Raw genomic sequence first — 19,278 nt, 5'->3', positions numbered from 1 at the left:
TTGTGCTTTTCTCTAAATCTTATGTTTCTTCCAGTACCAATTGCTGTTGAAATAATATTCCTAAAGGTCTTATCAAGTGACCTATACCGATCTTCCCTTGTCCCCCCCCCCCTCTGAATTACTTGTACTTGTAAATTAAATTTTAATGACCTGGAATTGCATACCTTAGTTTTACTTTACTTATTTAGAGGACATTTACTTTATATTTTGTAATATATTCCACTAAATCTTCATATTTCTGTTTTATAGTGTAAAAGGCGTCTGATACCACCTTCGACTTCTTCCCTGAATCGGCCTAGTCTATGTCTTCGTGCCATGTCTTATATTTATAGTATAGCCCATTTGATATACCCCTTAAGGTTCTCAAACAGTACACGTCCCTTCACACTATTAAGTTAGAATATAAGGAGAAAGCAATGGATTCAAAGAGAAAATTACAGACACTTTGCTACTTTGTAATGACATACTAATAATACATATTAATTTGACTATGTGTGATTATTTATAATGCTATCTCTTAAAAAAAAAAGATTGAAAAATGAAAATGAAAAAGGTATTGATAGTATATACTTCAAATAGACTCCTCTTAAATTTACATGTATTTGTATCTTCTCTTTAATTAATTAGATGACGAAGTAGACGCACTGGAAGAAGGATCTCTGGCAAGGTAAAATGACCAAAGAAAAGAATAATCTTAATTCTTGAAACATGCTGTTATTTATGATATGGATTAACTACGGATATGGATTAGCTAGAATTAATGTGTAATCAAATTAAGCTTAATTCACGATTTTCAAATATTTGCATATTAAAAACGTTCACAGCAAGAAAAGGATTTACACTTAAGTGATTTCTCAGAAAATGTTATGGCATTTATCCCACACAGATTCCACTTTCCAAAATATATTTTATCTATTAAATCGAACCAGCAATTGAATAATTTGAAACAATTATTTTATTCCAATAATTGTCCTTACTCAAGCTTACATACTACTCATAAATGTTCAAATGTTTCCAGCTTGTGTTTTGTGCCTGTTCACATTGTAATGAATAAGATGAAATTTTTAAACCTTTTTTTATTTTAGTGACTTAACCCCTGTAACAAGAATCAGAAGAAAGAAAAAGAAGAGGCAAACAGACGATTTTGATGCTATTGAGGAAAGATCTACGTCTTCATCAAGGATGATGGACAGTGAGTCATGTATTTGTAGTTGCGCTCATATTGAATTGAATATGGTTACTTTAAGTTTAAGAGTGAAATCATTTTGATTTTGTCCTTATTTTTCTTTCAGTAATATTGTTATATTGCCTTTTGTTATTTATTATTATCACGATTATAATGATTCTTCTTCTTCTTGTTATTATTGTTATTATCAGGTATTAATTATTATTATTTATAATAATAATAATACAGTAGAATTACTTTAAACCAAAATTTTGGGGACCTTCTAAACCATTTTGGTTTAAAGCAAGTTCCCGTTTTGCGATGTTTTTCTAGGGTGGTAACTATTTAAGGAATTTGCTCATTTAATCGTATCATGGGTTGTTTCCCTTTAAATAAAGTTGTTGAATAAATGCCATCTTGGTAACCATTTATTTATTAATTATTTTTTGGTGTGTTTTAAAAATATTTTGGGGGGTTTTGTTTTTCCATTCAAAATCATTGAAAGAGTTGAGTTCGGGATGCCATGGTTTTTACATATCTCCGTCTTGCTCAATGTTTTTTAATCGACTTCACATAGTATTTTGATTTTAAACTCCAACGTGTAAGCACAGTGCTTTCTTTTAGACATATTTTGGTAAAATGTAAAGCTAAAATAAGATCGAAAGTTCTTGTGTGATAATTGATGATTGATGCGCAGCGACACAGAGGTGAAGTGAAATGGAAATGCAAAGGTGTGTTAATGCTGTCTACTACACACCCCTCTTTTGTTGAAAAGCCATTAGGTTTAAAGGCCTAATTACATAGAACCCCCCCACCCACCCCTCAGACACACATTTAAACAAAATGGCATGTCAATGGCAAGTTGTCTACCACCCCCCTTTTGTCGTGTTGAAAATCCAGTCAGTTCCAAAGCATCAACATACGAGCGAGAACATCTCGCCTGCGTGATTCTACACCCCCACCTTCTCCTCTTTCCTCCCTTTTCACCTGCCAGTCACCCATTGTCTTCCTTTTCCGGTCTGTGCGATTGTGGTGTTGGCCAAGCCCAAGTGCAGTGATTGAAATGTTTGCCTACCCCTCACCCTCATCTTATACTTACGCTCTTTGTTTAATATTGCCGGGCATTATAACGTGTGGGCACCTTCCCGAATATTTGAAGAAAAATAGAGAGAGAAAAAGGGAAAGTGCTCTCAAGTTGTTTCGGTTTAAAGAAAGTCCTGCTTAGATGTATTTCGGTACAGTAATTTTACTGTAATAATAATAAAATAATAATAATAATAATAATAATAATAATAATAATAATAATAATAATAATAATAATAATAATAATAATAATAATAATAATAATATTATTATTAGCATTATTGTTATTATTATTTTGGTTATCATCATTATTATCATTTTAATTTTCGTTATCATCGTCATCGATACAGGTAAGACATTATTAGACATCACATCCGTCGAATTCTCTCCAGCAACATTTCCTGAGGTGACTAGAGCTGTTCAACCACATGTTTTTGACGTTCCCTTGTCACCCCCTTCCAGAAGATATACACATCAGCAAGTAAGAATATAAGATGCTTCATGGATTGTTCCTTTTTTTCTTCTCTTTCCCTCGAGACTCACAACCATTAAAGGACTCACAACCATTAAAGTATCATCCAAAGTTTTCAGCTAAAATTGTAAATTGCTCACCATCTTTGCAGTTTATAGTTATAATTTGAAGAAAAAAAGAAAGAGTAATTTCACCTTTAAAGAATATCTAGATCAAAGACCACGAAACGAGGTTGTCTCAGTGAAGAAAACAAAGTGATACCTTTTGAACTTTAAAATTTGATTCGATTTATTTTTAAAAATTTCTATTGTTTTAATTAATCTATTATTAATCACCCATATTACTATAATTTGTTCTTAAATTTATTCCCTTTGTTTCACATTGAAATATAACTTCCATATGATTTGTTTTTTTTATATATTCTTCCATTTACTAATTAGACATTTCAGATTTCAATGTTCATCACTGTTTATTTTTATTCTTCTAACATGCCCTACATTTATGTGAGAAATTTTCTAAGGTGTCAAACGTGTTTATACGCTGTCATTTTATCAATGACTACTTCATGTTTTTTAAAATATCAGATTTTTATTTCAATAATTTTTATTATCTGTTTGCTGGTATTCATGTTTCAAGCTTGCGGCTTCAATATTTTTGCACTTACTATTTTTTAAAGATTAACAGATTATTCCGAATAGAAGAGGTAATTAAATCCTGCCACTTAAATTTAATTTGTTTTGTTTTTTCCTTTCTTTTAAAAAAATTCCAATTCTCTGTATCTTCTTCTTCTTCTTCTTCGTTCCTCTGATGGACATCTATGGCTGCAGTCCGATATCTGCTATGAAGTCTGTGGTCCGCTTTAGGTCCTCAGCCTCACCATAGAGCTTTGTGTTGAGTGTTGTAGGGGTGACCCAGTGGTTCGAACGTTGCACGTTGTATAATGGGCAATCCATAAGCACATGTAAAGTGGTTTCATGGTCGGTTCCACATGGGCAATAAGGGGTTGTTCCAATACCTAGCTTTGTAAACATATGTCCTCTTAGTCTATTGTGTCCTGTTCGGAGGCGGAATAGAGTGACTTGGCTACTTCGCTGAATGGCATGGATTGGATCCTGCTTGTTGTGTTCTAGGTGTGTGTCATTCCTTTCTTTGTCTATTTTTAGCTTTATTATTTTCTTTTGCTGATGGTAAGTGATTGACGACTTCTCTGTATGATATGATTGATTTTTTTTCCTCACAAGTTTCAAATATGTTATATCATTTTTATAAAAACTCCAAGCTGCTTGCTTAATCTAAACAGTATCCTGTATGTTAAACAAAAATATTTACAAGTGCATACACATAACCCTTTTCCTTTTTAATATACTTGTTTTGAACTATAACAATGTTGATAATAATAAAATAAACTTAATTTACAAAACCCAATGACAAAAGAAGCCTCGATTTTATAAAGGTGAAGAATAATAATGCTGGAGTCTTAATGTATTGGATATGTTTTAATTTTATATCCACTTTGTGACAAGAAGTAATGAATACAAACTGGCAGTGTCTTAATAAAATTTTTGAAATTGCAACACTTTAATAATAGGCACCCTACATATTGCTTTATCTCATTGTCTCATTTTACCATTATGTTTGTTTTACAATTCATTATAGGCCACATGTGTTCACCCAATTGTGCTCTCTCTCTCTTCTCTTCCCCTCTCACTTTGCCCGACAAAGTTATAAAATTCTGAGTATCAACTCCTAGCCACTTCCACCGAAACTGATGAAGGGCTTTAACAATATCTTGATGATATTTATGCGCATCTATGCAAAAACTGATTTCAATGATGTTCTAACATCTTAAAATACAAGGATAATAATGCCATAAAAAGGAATGTAGAAAAGAAAAAGTCAGGAAACTTGTTTTATTTATATGATCATGAAACTATCTCTCTTGCTTTCCCTTTCTTCACCCCCACTGCTTCTTACTTCTTTTTATCATTTTAAGGAGCATGTGTGTCATATCATTATCACCTGTTAGTCAGTGAGTGACTAATTTTCTTTGTCGGGTTTAATTTTTATATCTTTCATTTCCATTGTATTATTTTTAACACCAGGTCAACAAAGAATTGATTTAAATAGGAATTGAGACTCAGAAAAAGGATTATATAATTTTCCAGCATTATTGATCTAGTTTTTCATAGTTTTCTTTTTTCTGTTTTTTTTTGTTACTCTAGCTCTAATACATTCGCACCTTATTACTATTACTATTATAACAACATACTCTTTCGGTTCCAGTGATGGAAATATAAGTATGTTGCACTTTTAACCATTCCTCTTTATGACTGCATTTATTTGGCCATGGCTCCGAATCTCTGTTCTACCAGATTTGCCAATTCTCGATTAATTACATATTACTAAAATATGGGTAAAGAAAAAAAAAAAAGAAGAAGGGAATGAGGTTAAAAAAAAATATCAAAAATTGTAAATAAAAATCCAGATTGAGCATGGATTGTGACTAAGCCTATATAAAGTTTTGTTTAAAAAACGAACAAAACAATATTCCATATTCCCCACAAAAAAAAAAAAAAAAAACAACAAAAAACATACTGTTTAGACTTTTACTTTTAAATCACAAAATTTGATCTAAGTACATGAACAAAATTAAAAGATTTTGAAGTAGTAAAACGAAATAATAATAATAATAATAATAATAATAATAATAATAATAATAATAATAATAATAATAATAATAATATTAATAATAATCACTCAGTCCTATTTTTATCTTTTTACTTATTGTTTTATATTTCGCAAAACTAGCAGTATATGCAGAGACCAGATAGGTAAATTGTGCCACCAATATGTTAACAAACTTGAATATATTTGACTCTCAATTGAATTGGTAATTTATTTTCATATTCATGAGTGATTGGCTTTTTCAAATGTATGACCCCCCCCCCCATGAAAAATATCATAAAAATCAAGGATACAAATTAAAGAGATGAATTGATTTCAGATTGTTGTTTATATAAACCTTTAAAATTCCAAAATGCGACGAATGTATATATATATATATATAAAGGTTTGTATAAACAACAATCTAAAATCACTGTGTATGTGTATGTATTTACATATATAATACATACATACAAACATTCTTAAACATGATACATACTTAACACACACACACACACACACACACACACACACACACCCTCTTTCTCTCTCTCTCACGCAATTATAGGACATGCTTGTATTTCCTACAAGCTATATACATCACCATTACATTTTACTCTCTGAATAATCAATATGATTTTATTATTCAAATCTTCAGATAATGACAATCTGACCTAGCATTTTCCACCTTTTTTATAGCTTTATCATATCAATTCGTTGTTTCAAATATTTTGCTTTCTTCTATTTTCATTCTTACACTTTACTCTTTTGAATAAATAATTTTACATCTGACGTCTTCAGGTTATTTACCTGTTTTCAAGATTATACACTAATCTTATGGTGAAAGTTGAATCATAATCGATTTTCTTTTGTTCAATCCATGAACATTACATAAGCCAAAGTATAAGATATGTAACTAACGTATAATTCTCTACAGGAGGAAAAAAAGTTTCTTCTGACATAATTTAATCAGCATATTACACTAATCGCTTGTCAGTAAAAATGACAATTTTCATGTTTTTCTCTTTTAAGGACCAAGGAGGTGGAGACTCAAGCAATTGCTAGGAATTTTTGTATCACTTTTGGAGTCATTGGAGATGCCACATACAATCGTTAAGATGTACAGAAATCGGACAAATGTTGGGCATATAATATGTACTATTTATTTGGAAAACGTATTCCTAAGCTGTACAAAAAAAAATGTGATCCTATATTTATTTTGCAATTACAATTGAAATGTGGTAAATGTCAAAGCATTTCAAAATCAGCATTCTCAATGGTAATGTAGATACAAAAGTAGGACAAAGCACTATGGTCAAACAATGCATAGAACATTTCAATACGTTCTGCCTATATGTGTATGTGTATCATAGCTATCACCCTTCTTGTTAATAAATTGTATCAAAATATAATTTAGCCTGATGGTAAAACATTTCACAATTGAACCTGACTGGTATAAATAACGATGTTTTTAACAGCATGGGTGTTGCTTTGCCAGTTGTCTTATTCGCAACATATTGAATATTAAAATACAATCTGTGTTATCATTATTATTATGCAAGATATTCAATGCAAATCTTCACTTTTACAATCTTTATAATTTATATTTTTATGATATAAAAGACCCTTGTTTTTATGAATGTAAATATCAACCTTAAAAATGTTTAAGTAAAACCTCAATGATTTATTAAACCTCTGTTAACTGTTGTTGGATTTACGAGGAATGCTATTTTACTTCCAAACATTGTGTGGAACCAAATTGATTGTTCAAAGAAACAAACGAAGATTAGGTAAATAGCCAAAGTTCGTTTTATATTTTCACTTGACAAGAAATGACAAGGACATGCAACATGAATTGAACTTTTTTTAAATCATCAAAAAAAATATGTATTGATTAAATCCAAATTTTCATTCTTTGATTTTACTACCCTTTTATTGCTGTTGAACTGTTCTAAGATTTGCCTTTTTATATCTCGAGAATTATCGATTTATTTGAATGACAAAGTTGTTATGATTGTTCCCCTTTTTAATCTGCACAAGTTGACTATGGGTTGACATATGATACTAATTCAGTCTGATGATTTATTCGGAGATTTAGCTTAGCATGCTAATGAACTTAGTAGAGAACTGACATTTGGTACAAACACAGACTTTCGAACCCAAGCTGAGTTAAATATAATCTTTTAATTTAAAATATTGAATTAACTGAATATAGATAAAATACTTATGTGAGAAATAAAAAGGTGTTTTCACTATTGACAATTTGAGTCAATTATTTTCTGTTTTTATTTCTTACTGAAGAATGTTTGTACTTCATTTGAGGAAAAATGTAATTTAAAACATTTTAACAGCTTACAGTTTATAATTACTTGTATTTCTTTTTTGACAGACAATCTAAAGCAGAAAGAAAGATTTTGTAAGCCTTTTGTTGATATTTTTAAATATTCAAAATATAAAGCAACAATAAAACAATGCTGACTTAAACGAAATTAATTTTGACATAATAATAATAACTAAAGGGAAGGGTGACGAATAAATTGGTGAGTCAAATGACTGAAATCCCCTTTCTGAAAACTCAGCGTTTGCCTCATAAAAATGAGTTATGTTGTCTGTTTGACTTGTTAGGTAATCAATTTTATTTGACCTTATTTCAAATCTCTTAATCCAAATGATTTATTTGTTCATGAAAAACAAAAAGATTTTGTTTGGTATATGGATTGGCTCAATTAAAATTGTAATTTTATAAAAGAAATGAAATGAAAATCAAAAACTTAACTGTATTTTGCTAAAATTGTTATGTTCTATTAAAACACTTAAACATGAAGGGAAAAATTTATGTTGAATGTAATTTTGTTGGAATCACAGTTGAAGGACTAACATACCTAATGTGCCACATTAAAGTTAATATACAGTGCAGTCCCCTTTAAGACTACACCTCAGTACTGGAAACGTTTGTTATCCTTAAGCACGGTTGACTTTATTTGAGGGGAAACAAAGTGTGGGGTGTTAAAATAATTTGTGGGTATGCAAAAGATTATATCTCTTGTCTTTGGTGACAATTCATACGACCGCCTCGACTGTTTTGCAGAGTGTTATTGTAATAACTTAGTCATATTTTGTTATGAGTTTGTTTTATGACAACACAAATAGGTTAAGAGTATGTTCTATTCAAAAGGGGGGCGTTTTATTAAATTCCTTTTTAAAATTTTTGTTTTCGTGGTTTCAATATAAATATTTTTTTATTTGTTTGGTTGTCTGTATTTCCCTCCCTGTGCTTGTAACAATTTTCTTCAAGCAAATGAATGACCATAGCATAACATGTGTGTCATCATATGTAATCACTTACTAGACATTCAGCTAATTAACACAAAAAGGGACATAATCATAAGATGAGTAAGTAGAAGTTGCTAAATAATGATTGTCTTCATGTCTGAAATGTATGGTATTGGTATTGTGTATAATCCATGTGTTTCGTAAAAAATAAAAAAATGAGGTCAGTTGAACATAATGCAAGTATCAGCATTCAGTCATATGGCCCATAAGCCAACAACATCTATATTAAACTCGTTGCAGGTGACTTAACTCTATTGCATTCAATAAGAATGAAAATCGAACAAATTTGTCTTGATTTCCCATTCATACAAAGAGGAGAGAGCATTGTCATATCTATCAACATCTTCAATGCTTATTTAACCAGTTCCGATTCAATCACAGCCAGTGATTGTCTTAAGGCTTTAGGTGAATGGGTAGTACGATAGATAATTAACATCCTCAAGAAGAATTCTCGTTCAAGCCCAGCACAACCTCACTTTCTCTTTTGCTAAGCCTTTTCCTCTTTCACAATGTAAGTCAGTCATTTTAAGTTGACTTTAAGAAGAGTTCTGCTGAAGCTGTTGGCTTCATCAGAAATTTGTAATAACATTAAAGAAGGAAAAAATACGGGACCACTGTCAGATATTGATTTCAAGCGAGTTGACTTTTTGTGGACTGCACTGTAATAAAATTGGTTATGTTAGCAAACAATCTTGTCTCCTTTTGTTTTTGGTTATTTTTTTCTTCTGAGCTCTTATTTAAATGTGCCAAATTTAAGATTGTATTTAATCTAATAAGATTTGCATGTAAAATGATAAAAGATGTAAAAATTCTGATAATAACAATGAGAGAGAGAGAGAGAGAGAGAGAGAGAGAGAGAGAGAGAGAGAGAGAGATGTTGTTTTTGTTTTTAAGGGTTTTACGGCGCTTGCAACACATTTAGGTTATATCAGCGCCAGTAAAAAGGAAGAAAATGGGATAGTAAAAAGTTCTAGAATTACAATTAAAGCACCCAAGATAAAGTAAGACAAGGGGAACTGAGAACAAATAGGGATCAGATGTAGATTCCAAGAGCATACCATCAATGTACTTAGTTCGAAATCACCTACAAGTCTCATCCAGACACAAGCACAAAATCCAACAAAGAGGAACACACTCAAATGCTTACATTATACATTCAAACTAAAAATAATAATACATAACAGAGAGATGATTTGCAAGGAAAAAAATATCATCTCCCAAAACAATAACTATGCATTCGACTGTTTCCCTCCCAGCTAGGATTCCGGCCAGTGCCAGGACAAAACCAAGTAATCTCATTCCGAGACAAAGACAGAAAGCATGTTGGAAAACATATAACGGGATAGAAGACTCAGTATGTACCTCCCTGCCCGTTATGGGAGGTCAGGATCCCCACCCAGAGAGAGAGAGAGAGAGAGAGAGAGAGAGAGAGAGAGAGAGAGAGAGAGAGAGAGAGAGAGAGAGAGAGAGAGAGAGAGAAAGAGAGATAGAGAGAGAGAGAAAGAAAGAAAGAGAGAGAGAGAGAGAGAGAGAGAGCGAGAGAGAGAGAGAGAGAGCGCACTAGTATCATGTTTAAAGTCAAATGTATTTAATATGAATTTTTTTTAATTTTTAATATCTCAAATTATTTGACACATGGCATGATACAAATGAGATAATGTTGAGCATGTCAAATTTTGAACGTTTTCCTTTTGAATTATGCAGAAGCATGTATTTATTAATGTGTTGACTAAGGATTATCTTTGGTGCATTGGTTTTATATTTATAACACAGTAGCAATTATCATTGCTTACTCCATAGAATGATTGTTCAAATTAATGATAGCGTCAACTTCAAACAGTTCGTTACCAATACCATTTTGTTCACATACATCCAAAATAATCTCCTTTACCATGCATAAGCCACTATAGCATATTTTGAATTTGAATGTATTTCCTCTAAATAATCACTTGTGGTCTTCAAACTTGATTTTACTTATCATAAGGATGTTGGCAGAAGATGTAATTTTCTCTCATGGTAACAATCAAATAATATTCAGAAGATTATCACGAAAATAGGTAGGCCCACATTAATGTCAATAATAAAATGATACAAATAATAATAAATACAATCCCACATTCTTATCGGAAGGACACAGACTATCTTTAAGAAATAATTCATCCACCTGTGAATGATGTTCGGTGACATGAATCTGTTAAAAAACAACTGAATTCTTTGAATTTGCAATGTAGAGTTAAATAATTTTCATCAAAACTATTTTAAATTAAAAGTATGGACAAGTTTTAGATTTAGTATTTCATTTATATGCCTGAGATCATTCAAGTTATAATGAAAGGCAGTATTTAATAAACATACCTTTTATTGCCATTGAATTTTATTTGTAAGAATACTAATAAGCTAGTAAGCTACTTTAACATTTTTTTCTATGCTTTATAATTCAAGCAGTTTAATAATATTCTCAGTAAAAAAACAGGCTTATTCTCATTTTTTTTTTAGCTTTAAGCCTTGCAAACATCCGTCTTGTAATTCGAGCACTGAATTTTTTTCTCAGAAAAAAAAAAAAGAAAATCTTTAAGGTATAAAGTGCCTTCATTTTCTATACTTAGATTAGATTCAGATAGATATTTATTGACTACTGATATAAAGCTATATTAAAATAAATTCCAAATCCTGAAAAAAGTGTTAGTGTTACTCTTCTTGTCATGTGCTATGAGGTGCTTAGCTATTCAATTATTATCACTTGTTCAAGATGATAATGGGGATTATGATACATTCTCAAAGGAAATGATTATCAAGTCATGTCATAGAATAAATTCATGATTTATAATTTGCAATTTTACAACTTTATCATGAATTGGTTTTCAAAGAATCGCCGTCATATGTTGGTTCATGTTGAACTATTATATAGTGCAAGATACACTAAACATGCTCAAAGCCCTTTACAAGGGGTTTGTTTGTTTGTTTTTAAGGGTTTTACGGCGCTTGCAACACATTTAGGTTATATCAGCGCCAGTAAAAAGGAAGAAAATGGGATAGTAAAAAGTTCTGGAATTACAATTAAAGCACCCAAGAAAAAGTAAGACAAAAGGGGAACTAGGAACAAATAGGGATCAGATGTAGATTCCAAGAGCATATCACCAATGTACTTAGTTTGAGATCACCTATAAGTCTCATCCGCAAGCACAAAATCCAACAAAGAGGAATACACTCAAATGCTTACATTATACATTAAAAATAAATATAATGATACATAACAGAGAGATGATTTACAAGATAAAAATATCATCTCCCAAAACAATAACTATGCATTCGACTGTTTCCCTCCCAGCCAGGACTCCGAACAGGGCCAAGTAATCTCATTCCAAGACAAAGAGAGAAAGCATGTTGGAAAATAGATATAGGGGGATAGAAGACACAGTATGTACCTCCCTGCCCACTATGGGAGGTCAGGATCCCCACCCAGTTTACAAGGGGTCCCCATCCAACTTAACATGTAGGACGTGACATGATGCTTGTTAGGTGATATTACAATTTTTTTTGACAGAGACAATGCTGTTAACAGCCATGTACTTAATTTACACTTGAGTACAAGGACTCAACTATGCACTGCTCGGGATTCGAACCCAGGACCTTCAAATCTGAAGATGAGTGTTGCCTATTTAATTGTCAATCTCTTCAGGTTGATGGAAAAGTTTAATGACAATGTTGTAATAAGGTTTTATTCTGTTCACACAGAAAATTGTGGCCACGAAGGCAAATTCATGGGTGCAAACTTTGTCACCTATTGTGAATTTTGCTCCAATTTTTCTCCTTTAAAAATAAATTGCATTGCTTTATTTTCTTTCTGAATTATTCTTGCATTATAAAAAGCAGACTTGTATCTGTTCTTTGTTATTTATATTTATGATACAAACAAAAAACAACACCCCCCCCCAAAAAAAAAAGACAAAAAAACCCCCAAAACAACCCCTCCCCATCTAAAAACAAAAACAAAACAAACACCCTCCCCCCCCCCCCCCCCCCCAAAAGACCAAAAAAACAAAACAACCTCTCCCTCCCAAAAAAACAACAACAAACAAAAAAACAAGCCCAAAAACAATTACAATCGAGCCACTAAGCTTTAATACCAATGAAAAGATATATTTTGTTGAAGCCGAAATAAGAAAAACCTTTGTTTAAAAAATAAATCAAAATGTGATCGTTAAAATAAGACATTAATGATTATAACTCTTTGTCATGATATTCAATAGAAATTATAATAAACAATACTTGAAGACCACCATCAGATTAGTCAAATTACATTAAATCATGGAGAAAAAAAAACAAGGAAAAAATAAATACAGGAGTTTTAATCCTGGCAGAATTAAAATGATACAAAATATACCCCCCCCCCAACAAAAAAAACCCCCCCCCCCCCCCCAAAAAAAAAATAACCCCAAAGAAATAAAATACCCTCCCCCCCCTCTCAACATAAAATAAAACAACTGGCAATTTTGTATTTGTATAAGACTTTTTGTGGCTGATTGATGATAAAGATGATAATGATGGTGATGACGATAAGAATTGAAATGGGGCGAATTCCTGACAGTTCAGGTAGAGAATTTAAAAAAAATATATAATACAAAACATTTCATTGCCATAACAAAATTTATTTACAATCATGGTATTGAAAATTTAAAAAAAGTTTCAGTATATGTCCCCACAAAAGATACCAACATTTTCATCTTACATGCATAAAATTCAATCACTTGCCATGCAGACCCTCCCCCCCCCCCCCCCCCCCCCCATACAAACACACACGCACACAAAAAACCCCAGAAAAATCCCCAAAACAATCCCATAAAACAAACAACATCAAAATCATACAAATTGTGGATAAATAACATAAATACTGTCCCAGTAACGTCTATTTTGTTTCTGTTTTCGCATCTGGCACCCTTGGCAGGACTGGCAAGATGAGATTACCAAAGGAGGAATCTTGAGTGATGAAAAAGCCAACAGAATTTGCATGTGCATGCTGTAATAGAGAAAGTAAAATAATTGATTAAAAAAAAATAAAGAAATCATACAAACTGCCGTCAAATGGTTTCGAAAACAAAATTTACAACGTCCAATCCAGTCAGGCAGTATTTTGGGTAGAAGGTAAAGGCCCATCACAATAAGGATGCTAATGTATTGGTAAATGTCATTTGTATTGACCAATTTCCAATAAACCTTGTGTGTTGCCTTTAAAAAGTAGTGTTGTTCAGCATATTTGTTTCTCTATAAATGATTATATCATAGAAATAGGAAAAAAAAAAGAGTCTGGAATAGTCAAGAGGTTCATTATCTTCAGACAAATCTGGTACAGGACAAGTATATTCTGTGAAAGGTTCTATTTTGTCAGTCACTCTAATAAAACGTTAGACCACTCTTTACCAACTCCCATGATTACTGATACCATTGTCCTCACTGTCATATCACTACCTGTTTGTTCTATCTGAATGTCTGATTCATCATCTATATCAAATTCAGAATCTACTACAAGATATTGAAGGTATTCAAAAGCCGTCGTTGTGACAACTTGATCAATTATCCCAAGAACTCATTTCGTTTTCTTCCATCGGCGTCATGATAACACATGAAAAAGAGCAGATAAAATTACGTGGCTTTAAGCAAAGTAAAGTTCTACTTTGTTTTTAAAGAATAACTTTGTTGTAAAAGATATTTCCCATGCTATATCTGTCTTAAAAGTATCTATGTGGTAAACAGATGCATTGTGTCGCATCAGGCATTGAACGTAATAGGCATCTGAAGAGGTGAATAAGTACAGTTGCAAATGGTCACATTAGGCATGAAAGGGTTAAGTGAGGTACATGATGTAAAAAAATGAGTCGATAGACTCACCTGCAAAGCAGTTCTTTGCTGTGGGTTACTAATTGAGGCATATTCAGCAGCAGACAAGCCTGGAGTAGAGGAATTGTTGCTGACCATTGTTGCAGGACTTGAACTCATGGATGGTGTTGGGCTGTTGGAAATATGAACAACATCCTGATGTGAATGGTATAAACAGACTTATCTGTTTTCTTTAATTTTCACAATACAGTTTTTAAAATTTATTTTAAATTTTCGTTTATAATAACATTTCATGAGTATTTATAAGTATATTTATTTTGCTTCTGTGTTGAGTATGGTTTTGGACTTGAAACACAATCTACAATACAAATAGGCATTTTGACATAATACCATAAAAAAAGGCATTTTCCTGTTCCCCCCCCCCCCCCCTATCAGTGATTGGCTAGCTGGTTTTTTTCTATCTGGTGGAAAGTACTTTATGACAGACCACTGTTCTATCCAAAGGGAAATAATGAATTGTTGCTTTCCATTTAATGCATAGAAACCAGGATTAACTGCAGCGACTGCAGCGCAGCTCCAAAGACCTTATGGCACTGAAGGACCACTCATTATTGTAATCATTCTCTCAAATCTTCGGTCGTTTGTCCCTTGAACATTTTCGATTATTGTGAATTCTCTGTTTCTTTGCTTTCTTTTTTGTTGTGATTATGTCATAAAATGTGTTTCATTGCTATCTATTTGCCATTACGTGATCTAGTGGATGACACTTGCCTTTGGATTGGAATGTCCAGGGCTTGAGTACCGCTCTGGAAAAAACACTTTACTCACATTCTCTCACCAAACTCAGGTGTAAATGAGTACCTGGTCAGTAACAGCGTTGTCACTCTCCAAAAAATTGTAATATTGCCAAACAGGCATCATGTGTCGACTGACATGTTAAGTGTTACTGTCGGCTAGAGACCCCCCGGTAAAGCATTTTCAGTAAGTTTAGTGATATCAAGCTATATTTTTTAACATCTAAGTTTAATTCTTTATTGAAGAATTAAATGAACCAATTTTTATAAAATATTTTCTTAATAAGAGATGATGGAAATGAAAAAAAAACAACAAAAAACCCCCAAAAAACAATGACTCAAAGCCTACAGGAGAGATCATTTTACAATATTACAATATTTCACAAGCTTGCCATTGTTAGTATAAAGACCATGTTTGTCTCATGCTGATTTTACCCTAATGGTTAATAAAAGCTGATACCTTGCAGATGAAGAATGATGCCCATGTTGTAGTCTCTTTTTCTGCTCTTGTATATGCTCCAAGAGAAGTTTGCGGTTTTGACGATCTTTACAGAAAAAGGAATGAAACAATTTTTAAAAAGTAGAGATCAGTATAAGTGTGTGTGTATCTGTGTGTATGTGTACGTTTTGAATTATTGAAAAAAATTATGTCTTACTAAAATGTTATTTAAAAATAAAAAAGTTTGGCCAAAAAAAAATAAATTCAAATATCTTTGAATTGTTGGGGCTGGAAACAGGCAGGCTGTTCTATAAGCAGGACGTATTCAGGGAAAAATTAATAAAGACGACAGTCCACATTAGCTGTAGGAATATCAAAGAATATGACAGCCTTACTACCTCTATTATATTCTACTTGACTTAGTTTGGCATTGATCTACTGGCATCTCCAAAAGGCTGTTTAAAAGATGTTACCAGGCCTGTAAATGCACAATTTGCGAAAAGGCTGAAAAATGTCAGCCATATGTTCGCATGACCCCCCCCCCCCCCCAGCTCCTCCATCCAGTCTACTGAACGTCTGAAACACAGCTGGAAGGGTCTGGTTTCCTTTCATTTCATCAAAGACAAGCTTGTGATACGAAGATTGGGCATGGCGAGTAAGGTATGCTTTGCCTCTACCACCGTAACTCAGACGCCGTTTACAAATTAAACAATAACAAAGTCCAGCTTCAGGAATTTTTCTTATGTAATCCGAAAGAAAATTCCCTTGCAAATCCTTCTCTTCAAGCCACGACCACTTAAAACGGTTTCGCACAGATGCGTCGATTGCCTTAATATCGGCATTGCGGTCGATGAAAGTCTCAGGCATTTTAATGAATAAAGATCGTATCAATGTATAAACACTTGAAAATTGTAAGATAATAGAACGATATAGTTGTGAGCTTACTCCTTTAGAATGAAATTCTGATCATCAAAGATGGATAAAGTCAAAAACTGGGCAGGATTACTTGGAAATGTTTGTAAACAAAGTTTTACCGGAACCGCAACTCTCACTTTCACACCGTCCCATGATTCAATGCGCAACCTTGGCCGAGTCGGGTTATGGCCTGGTGAGGTCACAGTGGCTGAAACAGGGGGGGATTCGTTTGTTTTGCGTTCAAAATAACAAAAATAGGTATCAAGGCTGAGATTAAAAGTCTGTTTCTGGAAAATCATGCAAAAGTCTGAAATCAGCCAAATGGCTGAGAATTTACAGGCCTGGATGTTACTATCCTAGGCCAAGCCCTTACTTTATGATGACGTTACTATCCTAATTGTTTTACCGCTAAAGAATGAGCAGTAATTTGTAATGTATTGCAATGCACTCTTCTGTACTTTTACAATTAGGTTCTTATGTTACAGGTTTCAGACTGAACATCAGACTACTATAGTAAACAAGACACATACAAGATTGCACTTTCTATAAAAAAGTACAATCAGCTGATCTGCCCATGAAAAATTGGGCTTTGTTGACTATCTAGTGATATCTAAGGGCTGAACAACCATGATTCAGCATTGGATTTACAAGGGTTTTAGAGTATTTCTCTTTAATCGGTCTTGGTCAGCTTGGTGTTTTATTTAAGAAATACTAAGAAGTTGCCTTCCTGGTTCCGTTTAACCCCTATAATATAGAAAAACACATCAAAAAAGTGTGTTTATTCATTACAGACACATGGAAGAAAAATGAACTATGAACTGAAACGAGACTGTGATCTTGATCCTATGAATTTAAAAATAAAAGGTCAGCTTGAGATTCACTCCAAAGAAATGTTTGATCAATAAACAGAATTTATAAAATATAAAAATTAAAGCAGAATCAGTAAAAGTCACCAACTCCATTACATATCTTGGAAATTGTATCAAAATATAAAGAAATGCAAGTGAAGAAATCAAAATCTATTTAGGAAAAGCAAATGTCGCTTTTGGACAAATTGCATCTATCAATAATAATAATAACAATAATAATAATAATAATAATAATAATAATAATAATAATAATAATAATAATAATAATAATAATAATAATAATAATAATGGATAGCATTTATAAAATGCCAGTCTCTAGGCGCTGACATAAAAAAAAAAATAGAGAGTAAAAAGAAATGTTTTTAGTCTTCCTTTGAATTGTTCATAAATTGTTGTCTCTCTTATATCCTGTGGTAAATTATTCCAGATTTTTAGTCCTTGGTGTTGTGATGGTAGCAAACTTGTAAGCTTTTCCCACGGCAACCAATGCAGTATGCACAGAAAATTGCACCCACTACTTCTCCTTGTTTGATTGAAAAACAAGCAAGTAGTGTTTCTTTAGCAGGCAACTTAGATTTTTGAGGTAAGGGCTTGGGTATTGCTGCTTAAAAGGGAGTTGCATTAATTGAATCTGGACATGATAAATGAATAGGCTTCTGAACACAGGAATGAAATTGAAAATATATAGCACCACAATAATCTGTTTATTGACATGAAACTGGATTCTGATCAATGATTTCAGAGATTGAGTGGAATAAAGAACTGAATGTAGTGTTAGTGTTATACAGTATTTGTGTGCCATTTAAGTCCCCATTCTGATGCACTACAAAATTTAATAATAATAATAATAATAATAATAATAATAATAATAATAATAATAATAATAATAATAATAATAATAATAATAATAATAATGATAATAATAATAAATCCCCTATATTCAAACCATAGGGGAAATTTGTCTTTAGAGTCTATTATTCCAAGGGAAGACTGGAATAACTCGGGCGTCAGCCGCAGTGCAGCGCTGGAAACCGAGACCGAGCTAGGACGAGAGTGACTTGTCAAGCCAAGGCCACACAGTACAGTGCCGTAAGTATTTGAACTCGGTACCTTTCGGGAAAGAGGCAAAAACCAGTCACACTGCCCTCAACTTAGCACTCAAGTGGTTAAAAATAAAAATAAAAAGCAATGATGAGTTCAACAATGAGTACAAATTACAAAATAGTAGGGTTCGGGTTAAGGCAGGCTAAGGTCACTGACAATGACACAAAGCTTGGTTGAAAGTTATGCGGACATTCAAAAAAGTTATTTAAAAGAAAAAGAGAAAGAATCGTTACAAAGACTAAGACGGAGAGAGTCTGACAATGAAATGAAATGAATGTTAATGAATGAAATTGAAATGATTGAAATTATTGAAATTGAAATGAATGATGACGATGATAATGATGTCGGTCGCTCAGCAGAAGTCCTACCTTGCTGCTGATTTCCTCCTAAAGGAGGGGCATGAGGAACTGACATCGGCGAGGTATTAGATCTCAAACAGGAAAATCCAAGGCTATAACAAAAAACGGATTCTCTAATGCTTTCGCACGATAATACTTCATATAATTTGATTAAGAACCTTAAAAATCCTGTTGTTTGTAGATTGTAAATGAAAAACGAAAGTAAGATCATCGCCCCTTGCCCCTTGCAAGGCTAAAAAATGAGGA

General features: G+C 32.6%; 2 protein-coding genes across 32 annotated transcripts in view; one reads left to right on the top strand and one right to left on the bottom strand.

The window, feature by feature from the left end:
• LOC144963009 (uncharacterized) overlaps positions 1–9,407 on the top strand; it is a 52,270-nt gene extending 42,863 nt beyond the window's left edge. For 22 of the 31 annotated variants that reach the window (XM_078896548.1, XM_078896539.1, XM_078896553.1 and 19 more), the window contains 4 exons: positions 628–667; positions 1,086–1,192; positions 2,599–2,729; positions 6,417–9,407. In XM_078896548.1, coding sequence (XP_078752674.1) covers positions 628–667; positions 1,086–1,192; positions 2,599–2,729; positions 6,417–6,449 — 311 coding nt within the window. In that variant the 3' untranslated portion in view covers positions 6,450–9,407. The remainder of the gene's footprint in view (positions 1–627; positions 668–1,085; positions 1,193–2,598; positions 2,730–6,416) is intronic. The other 9 variants (XM_078896558.1, XM_078896562.1, XM_078896560.1 and 6 more) reach the window with 1 other exon arrangement.
• Positions 9,408–13,168: 3,761 nt separating this feature from the next.
• LOC144963008 (SOSS complex subunit C homolog) lies at positions 13,169–19,243 on the bottom strand. Its single transcript, XM_078896535.1, has 4 exons — positions 19,042–19,243; positions 15,807–15,891; positions 14,604–14,724; positions 13,169–13,734 (listed from the first exon to the last, which is right to left on the bottom strand). Exons 1-4 carry the CDS (start codon positions 19,241–19,243, stop codon positions 13,624–13,626), a joined length of 519 nt encoding a protein of 172 aa, XP_078752661.1. The 3' UTR covers positions 13,169–13,623.
• Between the last annotated feature and the right edge of the window lie 35 nt (positions 19,244–19,278).

The sequence above is a fragment of the Berghia stephanieae genome, chromosome 1 (genome assembly GCF_034508935.2).
Source record: "Berghia stephanieae isolate SIO BIC M18660-M18661 chromosome 1, UCSD_Bste_1.3, whole genome shotgun sequence".
Lineage (NCBI taxonomy): Eukaryota > Metazoa > Mollusca > Gastropoda > Nudibranchia > Aeolidiidae > Berghia > Berghia stephanieae.
The sequence above is the reverse complement of the archived record's forward strand: the minus strand, read 5'-3'. Positions and strand labels throughout refer to the sequence as shown.